This window comes from Topomyia yanbarensis, chromosome 3, assembly GCF_030247195.1.
Source record: "Topomyia yanbarensis strain Yona2022 chromosome 3, ASM3024719v1, whole genome shotgun sequence".
Lineage (NCBI taxonomy): Eukaryota > Metazoa > Arthropoda > Insecta > Diptera > Culicidae > Topomyia > Topomyia yanbarensis.
In genome coordinates this window covers 284,662,163-284,676,891 of record NC_080672.1, presented here as the reverse complement: position 1 = coordinate 284,676,891, position 14,729 = coordinate 284,662,163, and the positions used below count along the sequence as shown (strand labels likewise).

General features: G+C 39.6%; 3 protein-coding genes across 3 annotated transcripts; 1 reads left to right on the top strand and 2 right to left on the bottom strand.

The window, feature by feature from the left end:
- Positions 1–1,118: 1,118 nt before the first annotated feature.
- On the bottom strand, positions 1,119–2,286 carry LOC131693699 (E3 ubiquitin-protein ligase RNF113A). Its single transcript, XM_058981749.1, has 3 exons — positions 2,127–2,286; positions 1,364–2,066; positions 1,119–1,304 (listed from the first exon to the last, which is right to left on the bottom strand). The coding sequence occupies exons 1-3, from the start codon at positions 2,194–2,196 to the stop codon at positions 1,139–1,141; spliced, it is 939 nt and encodes a 312-aa protein (XP_058837732.1). The 5' UTR covers positions 2,197–2,286; the 3' UTR covers positions 1,119–1,138.
- A 3,900-nt stretch (positions 2,287–6,186) lies between these two features.
- On the top strand, positions 6,187–8,152 carry LOC131693697 (iduronate 2-sulfatase). Its single transcript, XM_058981747.1, has 3 exons — positions 6,187–6,588; positions 6,644–7,841; positions 7,939–8,152. The coding sequence occupies exons 1-3, from the start codon at positions 6,376–6,378 to the stop codon at positions 8,073–8,075; spliced, it is 1,548 nt and encodes a 515-aa protein (XP_058837730.1). The 5' UTR covers positions 6,187–6,375; the 3' UTR covers positions 8,076–8,152.
- A 488-nt stretch (positions 8,153–8,640) lies between these two features.
- Positions 8,641–10,166, bottom strand: LOC131693698 (WW domain-containing oxidoreductase). The gene has a single exon (XM_058981748.1). It carries the CDS (start codon positions 9,953–9,955, stop codon positions 8,735–8,737), a length of 1,221 nt encoding a protein of 406 aa, XP_058837731.1. The 5' UTR covers positions 9,956–10,166; the 3' UTR covers positions 8,641–8,734.
- Between the last annotated feature and the right edge of the window lie 4,563 nt (positions 10,167–14,729).

Below are 14,729 nucleotides of genomic sequence, written 5' to 3'. Positions count from 1 at the left end.
TTATAACATAAGTAATGAATCATACAAATCAATTTTTTCGAGCAATTTCATCATAATATATTTTTCCCCATGGGGTCCACGGCCGGAAATCTATCTTCCGTAATTTTGGACCTAGAGCCAAAAGCAAAAAGCATTTCTGATTCCTCATGTCTATAGCAAGCGACTTACGTAGGATTTTTCCGATATTTTGATTTTGCGCGAAATGGCGTACTTTTGAGTGAAAAAAAACTCCGAAGATATGAAAAAATGGACACAAAATTGTTGAATAAAAAAAAAGTTAAGCGATAAAAAAATAAAATCCTACGTGCGTCGCTAGAGAAATCAATTTTGAATATACTGTGAAAATTTTAAAGCGACCAAAAATCATTTGTTCGTGTTACGTTTCTGGTGAGCTCAAAAAAGTGGTTTTGAGAAAAACGCGGCAAAGTTTTCAGTACACACGGGGTTATATATAAGAGGCGTTGCGGCAGAATTGAAAATTTGAACATTTATGTATTGTTTTCGTCTTCCATGTTTTGGGATATCATTTTTAACATCCTAAAGCACATTTTAGACTAATAAACAAAAAATTGATTTTTTAAAAATTCTACCGCTTAATCAATACGTTAAAATACTAGCAGTGTTAGTCCTGACTCGCGAATACTTTTTCCTACCACTGTTCTGTTTCCCTTCGATCTTATAACAGAATTCGTTAAGAAAATTTGGGTTAGCAAATCCAGCTTAGTTTTCTTTTATTATCATTATGCTGTGTAACTAGATATATGATGCCATTTTAAAGTTCCACAAAAAGAATCTCTACATATAATGTAAAAATATTTATTAACAAATCCTCAGAGTCTGCCCGTATTTTTTCTTTTTATGGATAATATGCAAAAAAAAACAATCCATTTCCGTTTTAAAAAATTAAGAAAGAAAATTATACAATATAATGAGAAATTGTTACTAAATCAAATTTAGAAATCAACGAAGAACATTTAGTGGCATATATTTTGCATAAAGTAATAAAAAGAGTCTCCGTTTAGTCAGTGTCCCGATATTCTCAGCTTTCAATACACCAAGCGATTAATAAAATCGTGTGATCACTGTTAAAATGTTTAGATATACAAATACAAAGACCGTTCAATACACTACAACTTTATTAGTCACTGTCGGAGTCTTCTTCTTGAATTTCCCTAGTCTTCAATCTAGCAATCAATTCTTTTGCAGGATTAAACATTCCATTTGTTTGTGTTCCGCAAATTGCACACCGTGTAGACTTTTTGTAGTTAGCTAAGGCACACTTCTCACAAAAGTAATGTTTACATCTGTAATAAAAATGAATGGTTATTCTTCGTACTTCTTTCATAGGAGCTAGCGATCTTACTTCGTTACAATTGGATCCTTAAAACTCTCCCGGCAAATGTAGCATTTGAACGGAAGTTCTTCATCATCGGAGTGAATTTCGTACTTTGTGTCGTCACCATCAGAGTCATCCGCATAAGTACCACCGGTAGTGGACGCTTCCTGCTCTAGTTGCCAGCCATGTTTATAGTCACTTCGATCGTGCAGAAATTTACAACTATCTCCAAATCCACAGAAACCAGTCTCTTTGTAATCCTTGCAGATATCCGGTTGGTAATCCCACCGTACTGTCGATCTAATGTTCGAAGGCGCTCGGATTGGTCCTTTGCGTACCATACCAGATGCTGCATTACCTAGGGCACTATCTTTTTTCTTATAGAACTGGGTATAGTTGTTTAACCCCCGATAAATTTTATCGTCCTCTTTTCCTTCTAGTTCCTTATTAATTTCGATGCTTTTTTCATAGATTGCTTGAGCGTCATTATTTTTTGAGGTTTCAATTTCCAGCTCAGCTGTCGCTCCCTGGTCCTGTGGACCAGCTGGTACTGCAGAGCGTTTTGATTTGTATTTGACACCAATATCATCGCTGACATCAGTATCACTATCTGAAGAGACTCCAGCAGTTTTACGACGAGACTTCAAAGCGGATGTGCTCTGTACGTTAGGATTAGCTTTCCGCTTTCGTTCATGATTGATTACTACGTTTGATTCCGTTTCGGCATCGTCTTAAATGAATAGATGATCAGAAAATCTTTTAAAATCAAACTAGAATTTTTTTCGCTTACCCGATTCTGATGATTCTTTGCGTTTACGTGCAAATTTGTTTTTCACATTACGTTTTATGAATGAGGACATTATTTTCGCCTATACTTGCGAAAAATTATGTTGAGGGCGATGTTTTTTATTTACATCTAGTCTGCAAACTGTTTACGAATGACAAACCGAAGACAATAGCGTTGACTTTTACATACACTGAAGAAAAAACACTACACTTTTACCAAATACAAATTTGTATTTGCTTTTACTAACCTATACCGATTAATCATTGTGACATTGCACAGCAACTATTGTGGCAATAAACAACAGAAACGAAGTGCGACGTTTCAATTATTGCAGAGCCGTATCGTATTCCTCCCGATAAAGGTAACTGGGTGGTGGATAGTGCAGTCATGGGCGGTTTCCCTGTTCAAGGGGTGGTTGATAGCACACACGAAGGCTTCGTGATCGCCAGGATCAACGGCGTATTCATATGTAGCTGTTGTACTCCTCCACGGTGTACACCAGAGCAATGCAACCGAATGCTGGACGCACTAACTGACTCGTTAGTCGGACGAACGCATATTGTTATAGGAGGAGATTTTAACGCTTGGGCTCTGGAGTGGGGTAGCAGGCTGACAAACGCAAGAGGTTACAGTCCATTAAACGAACTGGCAAAGCTAGACGTAAGGCTGCGCAAACAAAGGTCCCGCTAGCACATTCCATAAAGATGGTCGGGAATCCATCATCGACGTAACATTCTGCGTCGCGTCGCTGATGGATAACATGAATTGGCGAGTTAATGAGCAGTACCCACATAGTGACCACCAAGCGATCCACTACACCATTGGTCGGCGAAATTGTATGGTAATGGCAAGAGTGAGGACTGGCGAGCGTAAGTGGAAAATAAAGGACTTCGACAAGCATTTCGTGCTGACATCGTCACTCCAATTCTGAGTGCCGAAACATCGGAAACAGTAGCTAGGGCATGTTTTGTAACAATGCCGAGGAAAACGGAGCCAACGAACTACCGGCGTCCGGTGAACTGGTGGAACGAAAGGCTAAGCATCCTTCGGGCTGCCTGCCTAAAAGCCAGAAGACGCGTTCAGAAAGCAAGATTTGAGATAGTGCTAAGCAAGTCCAACTGCTACAAGAGCTGTGCAGAGAAGTAGACGCTAACCCCTGTTGCAATGCCTACCGTGTCGTTATGGCCAGGATCAAGGGTCCAATGACATCAGTCGAAAAGTACGCCGACAAACTGAAAATTATCGTGGAGGATCTTTTCCCGAAGCATGACCCAAACGCATGGACGCCTGCACCGTACGTTGAGACTGTGGAAACGTTGGTGACAATCGAGTTTCCTACGACGAACTCCTTATAGTGGCAAAAAGGTTGAAGCTCCCGGACCGGATGGTATCCCCAACGTGGCACTGAAGGCTGCGATCCTGGCGTTTCCGGACATGTTCAGGATAGTCCTACAGAAATGCCTGGACGATGGCTACTCCCCGGATAGATGGTAGATCCAGAAGCTAGTGTTGCTGCCAAAACTAGGGAAACCTGCTGGATTCTCGTGGTAAGCTCCTGGAAAGGGTCATTCTCAACTGGCTAACGATCTACGCTGAAAGCTAAAACGGACTATCGCAGTAAGCAGTTCTGATTCCGGAAAAGGGATATCAACGGTGGATGCATCCGCAGTCATCGCGAGAAAGCATTGAAGTAATAATAAGGGGTAATCGCTACTGCGCCGTGGTAACGATAGACGTGAAGAATCAACAGTGCTAGCTGGGGGCGATCGCCGTAGTGCTGCACAGAGTGCGGGTTCCGGACTATCTGTACAAGGTTCTGAAAAGTTACTTTCAGAACCGAGTACTGGTCTACGAAACGAACACGAGGCAGAGGTCGATTAGGGTCACGGCGGGAGTACCTCAGGGCTCCAGACACGGTCCAACGGGAATATGGAATATCATGTACAACGGAGTGTTAACACTGGAACTGCCCAGGGTAGCTGAGATCGTCGGTTTTGCAGATGATGTCCTGATGATAACCGGCGAGACCCTTGAGTAGGTGGAGATTTGGACGGCAGAGACAATAGGCATCGTGGAAACCTGGATGGATGACGTCAAGTTGCAGCTGGCTCACCACAAGACCGAGGTAGTGCTAGTCAGCAACCGTTAAGAAATTCAGCTTATCTAGATGAGCGTCGGGGGAAATCCATCCCATCGATGCGTGCGCTGAAACATCTGGGTGTGATGGTCGACGATCGGTTAAATTACAACAGCCATGTCGACTATGTATGTAGAAGGCTGCGAGGACAACTAACACATTGGCAAGGCTCATATCGCATCACGGAGGAGCAAGAGACAACACGAGATGTCTCCTGGCGGGTATCTCATCCTCAATACTGAGGTATGGCGTATTAGCATGGGTTGCTGCGCTGAACTCAAAGGGGATCCGGACGAAGTTGACAAGCACGTTTCGCCTAATGGCTGATCGTGTCGCGAGTGTGGCCAGCTCATCCCAAATGCGTCTGCTTGGATACATAGGAAGCATGGAGAGGTCAACTTCCATTAAACGCAGTTTTTGTCCGGACATGGATGCTTCCGGAAGTACCTACATCGGTTTCGACACGCTTCGTCACCCGTGTGTGAGCATCGGAACACGTGGTCTTCGAATGCCCTAGGTTCGAAGAAGTCCGAAGGGGTATGCCAGGTATAACAGTGGACAATATCGTCGAAGAGATGTGCCGCGACTAGCATATCTGGGATGCTGCCACCAGTGTGGTTACGAGTATACTCTCCGAGCTGCAGAGGAAGTGGCGAAGGGACCAACAAAGTAGCGCCATTGGTTAGAACGCCGTCGTGGAACCACAAATCGGGTTTCGCGAGAGATTTCGTCGCCGGAGTACTCCCCGGCGATGTAGACTGGGTCCATCGCCGGGGACCATTGAGTTGAGTAGTACGCCGGAGTACTCCCCGGCGATGTAGACTGGGTCCATCGCCTCGGGTCGTCGGAGCACAGTGAACCGAACGTCACTTCACCGAAATTGCCGGACCGAGCTCGATATCCAACTAGGTAGCTCGTGAGTAGGCTAGATCCAGCCGGCGGTTAGACAGAGTATACTGCGTCGATTAGCTAGCAAGGGATCGTTCAGGTGCCAGTGAACCGGAAGCTACGCTCCACCCGAAATCGCTGGATGGACCTCAGCACCTACTGGCTGGCCCCGTTGAGTAGGCAAGGTCAACCGCGAGGAACTAAATGGCTCACGGAAACGAACATCGGTATCCGTCGGGGACTATCCAAGTAGATCGTTATAAGGTTGGGAGCTGAATGACTGACGGAAACATGAGCTAAATGGCTCAAGGAATCAGCACCTAAACGGTTCACGGGAACGAGAGCTAAACGGCGACGTAATAGATGGAGGCAAGAAGCAAGTGAAGAGTCGAGAGTTAAATCAAACCTCATAGGTCGAGCCATTCCATGAACCAAGTGAGGCTCCGAGATAGAGCAGAAGAAAGAGGTTCGACAAAAGTCCCCCCCTCGAAGTAATACCTTGACGTAGTTCCGTGGGAAAGAAGGTTGTAAGAAAGTAAGGAGTGTTTTTAGTGATTAGGCTCGAACGTGAGTCGTGAGCACCACAGAGCCAATATACTACAGGCCCGGATTTGAAGCATTTTAAACCTTACTATAAAAATATAAGGTCTAAGACTCGGGCCTCCAAGAAATTTCGAAAGTTTGTGCGAATTCTATACATTTATTTTGAAAAATTTAGATTCCACGAGTTAATCCGAAGATTCTTGGATAAAACAGAAATCCATAGGGTTGGCCACCCTAACGAGAACCGAGAAACAAAAACAAAATTCACGAGAAATGAATCACCCACTTTGATACCCACTCATCAGTATTCATTTAATTAAAGGTAAATACAAATATAAAAATATATTTTATTTTCTGGCATTGCAATCCAACCTACACACGACCATCCATCCAGTGTAGGGCACATATTTCTTTGACTAACGAGACGTTATACATCCCTAAGAATTGTTCAGAAAATTATCGTAAATGCTGGGGACGAAAAGGATTTTCAAACCTTTTCCAATGCCGTGTTCTATCGGACATGTGCACAGCGAAACAAAAAAAGGGTGACATGTAGACTTACGTACATAGATATGTACATACTCCTTGCGTATCCTTGAAAAATGGGGGTTTAGAATCAGCTGTAAAATGCGAATCGTGGAGTAAAGCGCACGAAGACAAACTTCTCGCAGTAATTTTTAGACAATGAAACGTATCAGAGCTTGCATAATTTTTCACCTAGTGATAGCTGGTGTTGTCGAATCAACTGCTCAAATTGTTAAGCGCCATAATGTATTGTTGTTGGTGCTGGATGATTTTCGACCGGCAATTCGTGAATTCGGGGATGAGAAGGCAATAACGCCAAATATTGACTCGTTGGCAAAAAATGGTTACATATTCACTAATGTGTTTGCACAGGTAGACTGTTAATTCAATTAGAAGGCATCAGAACATAAAAATTGGTTTTTTGCAGCAATCAATTTGTGCACCGAGTAGAAATTCTTTCCTCACTGGGCGAAGACCAGATACGACAAAATTGTATGATTTTTATAGTTACTGGAGGGAAGCTGTCGGAAACTTCACTACCATTCCTCAATACTTCAAAGAAAATGGTTACCGCACTCAATCCATAGGAAAAATTTTCCATCCAGGAGTATCGTCAAATTACTCAGATGATTTTCCGTTGAGTTGGAATGAGGTTCCTTATCATCCGCCGACTGAAGAATTTATGAATAAACCAACATGTATCGATAAATCGTCCGGAAATCTTAGAAAAAATCTACTCTGTCCAGTTGTGCTAAAATTACAACCTGATGAAACATTGCCGGATATTCAAAGCACGCAAGAAGCGAAACGATTCCTAACGGAACACCGCAATACCAGTACACCATTCTTTTTAGCTGTTGGATACCATAAACCTCACATTCCGTTTAAGCTTCCCTTGAAGTACTTAGATCTACATGACGTTAGAAAATTTAAAACCTACGATCTCGACTACCCTCCAAATGGTTTGCCATTCGTGGCGTGGAGCTCCTATTTGGATATTAGAAGTCGGGACGATATGAAAGCATTGAACATCAGCTTCCCATTTGGACCGATTCGGGAATCCGTTAAAATGAAGATACGTCAGCATTATTACGCTGCTGTAAGTTATGTGGATGATCTCATTGGTGAAGTACTGAAGGATGTAGATTTGGATAACACGATTGTTCTCCTAACTTCGGATCACGGTTGGTCATTAGGTGAACATGCCGAGTGGTCCAAGTTTAGTAACTACGACGTAGCTCTGAATGTTCCGTTAATTGTCCATAGTCCAGATATTCAGACTAAACCAGACAACAAGATAGATGGAATAGTTGAATTATTAGATCTATTTCCAACAATGGTCGACTTGGCTGGATTGCCCCCTATTGAAAGCTGCGGAATGAACGTTAATTTGGAAACATGCGTGGAAGGAAAATCCTTACTTCCCTACATTGCTGGTGCACCCATGGATGATTCGATGGAGGAGGCTTTTAGTCAATATCCCCGTCCAGGGGTTTATCCATCTGTTTATCCCAACAGTGACAAACCAAAGTTGTATCAAATAAAAATAATGGGATACAGCATTCGCAACAGGCGCTTCCGCTATACTGCATGGGTTCGTTTTGATCCAGTCACGTTTGCGAAAGGTAAGATCAGTCGAAACCCAAATTGAGCCAGTTGGCTCCAAATTTATTTCGTTGATAGGACATCAATCTTATTCAAACACTAATTTGATTTTCATAGACTGGACAAAAATCTACGGTGAAGAATTGTACGATCACAGTATCGATCCCCAGGAAAACGTGAATCTTTCAAATCGACCGCAACTGCTACAAGTGAAAGCGTTTCTGATGTCTCGGCTGCAAACAAAATTCAACTGATATAAATACTCAAAGCACTATGTACTACTAATTGTGAAAAATACAAGTTCAATAAATCTACAAATTTGCGTTAGACAGCTGAGTGTTGTAATAGGTTTACCTGGAACTGTATAACTGCTCATTGCCGCATTCGTGTTCATTAAAATTGGAATGTTGAAATTAGAATGAGCGTTGTTGCCTATGTAGACTGCGATGATTTTCTTTTTAATGATGGACCTAGAGCGTAATGCAATAAATTTAGGTGGGTTTCAAAGCAAACTGATGTAATTCATTGCTAATAAAGTCAGTATCAGTTCCACTTATTTTGAATTATTCCCTGTATTCCAAATTACCATCTAGGTGTAGTTACTTTGATACATTTAAGCCTCACAATATCAGGTTTATATGGCAGTATACCAGCCGCTACCTGCACCAAAAATTATTTACAATTATCTTCAGTCATTTAGATTTTCATTGTTTTATCGAATGAGAAGCGTCCTAGTACCACCAAGACTAGTTGATTGATGAGATAAAATAGAACTATATTGGATTCTTCAAAACATTTCCAAAACGCATACTCAGAAAATACTTTACCCTTGCTTTACCCATATTTGTTTGGTTAAAAAATATGATTAAAAAATTATACTTTAATACTTTAATGCGGTGATTCATACCTGCAATCACTTCATAATTCGTTCGATCAAACGTTCGCTAAGCTCCCAAAGGTTTTGCTGTTTGTGTTCGCCTTTTGAGCCCTGACCGGGGTCACATACGTAGCAATTGTTGAAGTATAGTCCAGTAAGCCCGTTTAATTCGTGAGCAGTTGCGCAATAAATGGTAGTGCTGGCAGCTTGTTGGAGTGATTTGGTAAATGGTCTCACGATTGCAAACAGCAACCTGTAGAACCACCAGTTTCGGGCAATTTGCGAAGAAACCATATTACCCGGATGCAAAGCGAAAACAGAAATGCCGCGACTTTTCCAACGTTTGCTCAATTCGAATGCAAACAAGACGTTACACAGTTTAGCGTTGTTGTATGCTACCATGCTCCAATATTTGTTTGCAGGAGGAGATAAAATACTTTCAGTTATATCATTTGTTCGAAGCACACTAAAGCGATGCGATTCGGATGAAACTATCACTACTCTAGACGTGTGATCCAGCATGTCGGAAAGGAGATTTGTTAAATAAAAATGTGATAAATGGCAAACTTGAAATGTTGTCTCCAAACCATCTACTGTTGTGCTGTACGGCAATGCAAAAACTCCAGCGTTGAGGATAAGTATGTCTATGTGCTTGAATAAAGTCTTCACTTGCTGCGCGCATTCTTTAGTAGATCTCAAACTGGACAAGTCAAGTTTGATGAACTTACATTTTTTTCCTGCTGTTTCTTTTTCCTGTGTTATTGCAGAAATGGCTTCATCAGTAGTTGTTTCATTGCGACAAGCGAATATCACTTCACATCCATGCAGTGCCAAAGAACGTGCTGTTTCAAATCCGATTCCAGCGTTTGCGCCTGTAATCAGTGCTACCTTTCCACTTAGATCTCGTCCATGCAGAACTTGAAGTGCATTCGTTCCACTATCAAATCGTTGTCGAAGTTCCCCAACCACCAGTGGAGATTCTTCTACCGCAAAGGCGAGTCTTGGATCACTGTATGATTTTCTTTGAGTAGCTTCCTCGGTAAAAATAATTTTTCCGGTTGTCTCTTCGACCTGTTTGGTCCAACCTAGTGGAAGCTCTCCAGAGACTCGTTTCATTTTTCCTGTTCGCGGGTGGGTCCATTGGGTGGTTTTACTTTGATGATTGACATAGTAAACAAAACCATCGTTTGTGGCACGCTCCTCCCATGCCGGTGGTAACTCATCCTCGGAATCTGATTCAGGAAGAGGAACTGGCATTGTGGTACACTTCCTCGTACAAAGGTTTAAATGCGACTAGTAGATCAATGGCTGGTTGAACTGGTTCAACACTTGAAATCACTGAAGAAACAGGTCGAAAGCACTGCGTTGTTGGATGTCATTGGATTAAAACCATTACAGCAACCATCCGGTGTACATAAAGAAGACTGCGTATATAAATAATAGTTCATTGCACATAAACAACACTGTTCATTGTTCGCGAGCAACGATGAACTCTACATTACGGTCAGATGAAACAACTAAAAATTGAGTTTAATCGACCCCGTCGTTCAACTTAATATAAAGCGGACCCTACACGAGACAAGAATATTTTTATTGTCAATAAAAATATTGTCAAGACTGCTTCAATACGTCAATCCCATTTGAATTCTACAGAATCAATATTTTCAAAATGTCCTTACACGATCAATATATTGATCAATAATTGGTTTATTGTCAATATTTCTACTCGTGTAGGGTCCGCTTAAAGAAAGATAAAGAAAGAGAAAGGTGGTAACATTTATCACTTTTCAGTATACGAGTTCTAAAGCGGACCCTACACGGGACAAGAATATTGTCAATAAAAATATTGTCAAGACTGCTTCAATACGTCAATCCCATTTGATTTCTACATAATCAATATTTTCAAAATACCCTTACACGATCAATATATTGATCAATAATCGATTTATTGACAATATTTCTGCACGTGTAGGGTCCGCTTAATAAGCGGACCCTACACGAGACAGAAATATTGTCAATAAAAATATTGACAAGACTGCTTCAATCCATCAATCCCATTAAAATTCTACAGAATCAATATTTTCAAGATGACCTTACACAATCAATATATTGATCAATATATGATTTATTGTCAATATTTCTGCTCGTGTAAAGCGGACCCTACACGAGACAGAAATATTGTCAATAAATATATTGACAAAACTGCTTCAATCCATCAATCCAGCGGACCCTACACGAGCAGAAATATTGACAATAAACCAATTATTGATCAATATATTGATCGTGTAAGGACATTTTGAAAATATTGACTCTGTAGGATTCAAATGGGATTGACGTATTGAAGCTGTCTTGACAATATTTTTATTGACAATATTCTTGTCTCGTGTAGGGTCCGCTTCCCATTTAAATTCTACAGAATCAATATTTTCAAGATGACCTTACACAATCAATATATTGATCAATATATGATTTATTGTCAATATTTCTGCTCGTGTAGGGTGCGCTTAAGGTCATCTTGAAAATCTTGATTCTGTAGAATTTAAATAGATTGAAACGGTCTTGTCAATATATTTATTGGCAATATTTCTGTCTCGTGTAGGGTCCGCTAGACTGAAGCAGTATATCAATGTTTTATTGACAATATTCTTGTCTCGTATTCGATCAAAAAAATCAATTTTTTTGGAAATTTTATATGAGACTGTCCTCTTAAAAGTTCATGCGAACAAGTTTCTTATTTGGAAAAAATTAATAACTCTGCCATTCTTCAACCGATTTTGACAAATAAGTCGTTGGATGCGGAATTAAATGTTCTCCCAAATTTTTTTTATTTAAGAAGACGCTTCCTGATAAAAAATCTAGTCAAGCATGTCAAGTGGTCCTAAGTGCAAATGACAGTTTATCTTTGTTGACTTTCTCTTTCGCTAATAACTTCGCAGTTTATACGTTTGTTACTCAACTCTTAGCAGAATAAGCTAGTCGAAATCAGAGTTTTTCGATACATTCTGAAACAATATTGAAAAGTTTTAAGATGACGCCGTAATAATCGAAAGAGAAAGTAAACAAAGAGAGGCTCTCATTTGCACTTAGGACCATTTGACATGTTTATCTAGAAATGTACAGCAAATTTCATATTTTTAATGAAAACTCGTTGTCCTAAAACCACAAAATATTGTTGTCCTAAAACCGCATATTACTTTTAACAAAAGTACACAACATTAATATACTATTCGCGTACAATAGAGTTAGTTTGCACTAAGAGCGAGAGATAGCGTATTGCAATTGAACAAATACCGATTTATCTAAAACCTGAATCGAAATCATAAATTGTGATTTGTCGTTTGCGATCTGCTAAACAGATTTCGGATCCTCACGCGCCCCGTCTTATTCTCCGGAACACGAAATGAAATGAAAATCCCAAATCTATACCGTTTATTCAAAACGTAATATCTAACAAATGTAAACAAGCTGAGTTTATTGTGCCAAATAAAAGCTAAGCATTGACTCTTTATCGTTCACAAATAATAGAGAAAAATGCTAACTCTTTATATGTCAATTTAATCTTAAATCAAAATGTCACATATAGTATACCAAAGCTTTGCTAATATTTTGTAGATGTGATGTTTTGCGTTGTGCTGCTCCTCCAAATCGACTGTAGTTAGCATGTTTTTCCAATGCCAAACCTCATATCTACACTCTCGGTTCCAATACAGCACATGAAATATATCACAACTACAAGCCCGTCTCTCAAAACGTCACAGTAAAATTGCCATCTACAAACGGTGTTGCCAAGACCACATATGTAAAAGAGCATAATAGCAAAAGTGATCAGCAAAATGTAATAAAATAATAGTTATCAATTCGATCGTGAACCGACAAATGGGCGAAACTAACAAATGTACACAAACAGAGATTTGATTAATATCTGAAAGAGGAGTAAAAATACTTTATAAAAAATATAAAAACTCATTTATAAATATTTCACACTTCATGAAAATCAATAAAAAAAAACGGCGAATCCGACTTTCAACTGTAAACAAAAAGCCAGGCGGGTTACGCCTCTGCATTACTAAGGTAGTGTATACAGGCGAAATTGACAGCATCATTGTTTACAAGGTCCGTAAACAAAATCGCCCCAAACAAAAACCAAGTGCTTGTTACGCCCAGGGGGAATAACAAATTTTCCCCTCCAGCGAGCACGGCGAAAGCCACATTTGATTTTTGTTTTTTGGCGACACTGCAGGGCGAAATTGAGAGTCGTCAAAACAAGAGGGCGACTCAAAAATGGCCTAATCAACATTTCATAACAACACTCGGCGAAATAATCTGTTTTCAATTTTATCCACGAAAACGTTATTATATAAAACATTTTAGTTATGCTTCCGAAAACTAGTATTGTTTCAAAGTGTTTCAATACATTTGAAGGCGCAGTATGCAAACACTGTTAAAATACGATTTAATTTTCTGAACCGAATTTTCAAAGCTATTTTTCTCGATTCGATATCATTGCGACTTCGGCCCTTTGGTCGATTCATGATCGAATTATCTCCCTATTTTTTTCCGCGAAAACCATGTAATATGCTTATACGATCCTGCAATGAGTAAATGCAGAGGTGATAGTAGAATTAATAGCCTTCTGTGTGCTTTAATTCTTAAATAAATTTAAAAGTTGCAAGGAAATTTTTGCACACGATTTTCTCCGTTTGACGTTTTTGTTAGATATGATGTAACGAAAAAAAAGCTCTAGAAATTTTGTTTATTGTCCCTTTTCAAAAAAGATAGAAATGGCCTTGTCTTTGCGTAACTTTAATTATAAACTTTTGCTATTTTGACACTTAAAATCTCGACAAACATATGATTACGGCTTAAAAGCCAACTGTCAAAATTCTCTTTGAAACGAAATTCCGGACAAACCGTTACTGGCTAATCACAGTTCATAGCAGTTAATGAAAGAGAAAACTTTTCTCTTTTGTTTACTACCAACATCTGTGATAGCCGAGTAATGGGTTTTAAGGAATTTCCTTTCAAAGATAAATTTGACAGTTGGCTTTTAAACCGTAATCATATGTTTGTCGAGAAATGTACTTTGTTTACGTTTAGCTAGAGTAACTTATAATTAAAGTTCTACACGGTTAAATAAAACAACCTGGTTCTTTTGACTTACTTTTGAGTTGTGCGTCGCTTTCGCGCTTATTAGTGTTGTCAAAAACAAAACGAGAGATTCGACTCAGTCGAGGTCTTCCGCGGAAAAAGGTACTTTTGAGTTGTTTTGGATGTACTCAAAATTAGGTAAATTTAACTCAAATTTGAGTTAAAAAAACCTATCAATGAATTGTAATTTTTGCCGTGGTTAAATGGAAACTACCCAGGTAACCAACAAGCATTAGTGTATGCCGTAAAATAGCATATAATGTGCATTTCGGATGCTTCTTGCAGTATATTGGCATCCTCTATGCATATCTGTTGTTAATCAGCATTCAAAAAAACTGTTTAAAAATTTCTAGCTAGTAATCAGCATTCTGAATGCACAACAGCAGTAGAAAAGCATTTTCTTGGCACAGCAGTAGAGTAGCCGTATATTTCGCCAGAGGTGACTTTTAAATAGCATTTAAAACGACTTAAATGCTTATCAGCTAGCCATTAAGACGCATTTTGCATGCTTATTAGTTACTTGGGTACCTTCAACCTCGCCTTCAACACACGCAGAATTTTATTTATGCATCAATAGCATACTTTTCTATCTACCTCTCGTTTCTTCTGCTGTAAATTTTATGCATTGGACATATTCGGTCTATCCACTCATTGAATTCTTATTCCAAATATATGCATGAAAATGCATAAAAATCACAGCAGAAGAAAAGAGACGGGAATAGAAAGTATGCTAACTATGCATATTTTTTTCTCAGTGCACGCGGTTTACCTAATTTCAAGCATGATTTTTGAAAACACCGTATCTAACAAATGTAAACAAACTGAGATTATCACTCCCCCGCATTCTACGCATCTTAATGTACATGCTGACAAACATTCGTTT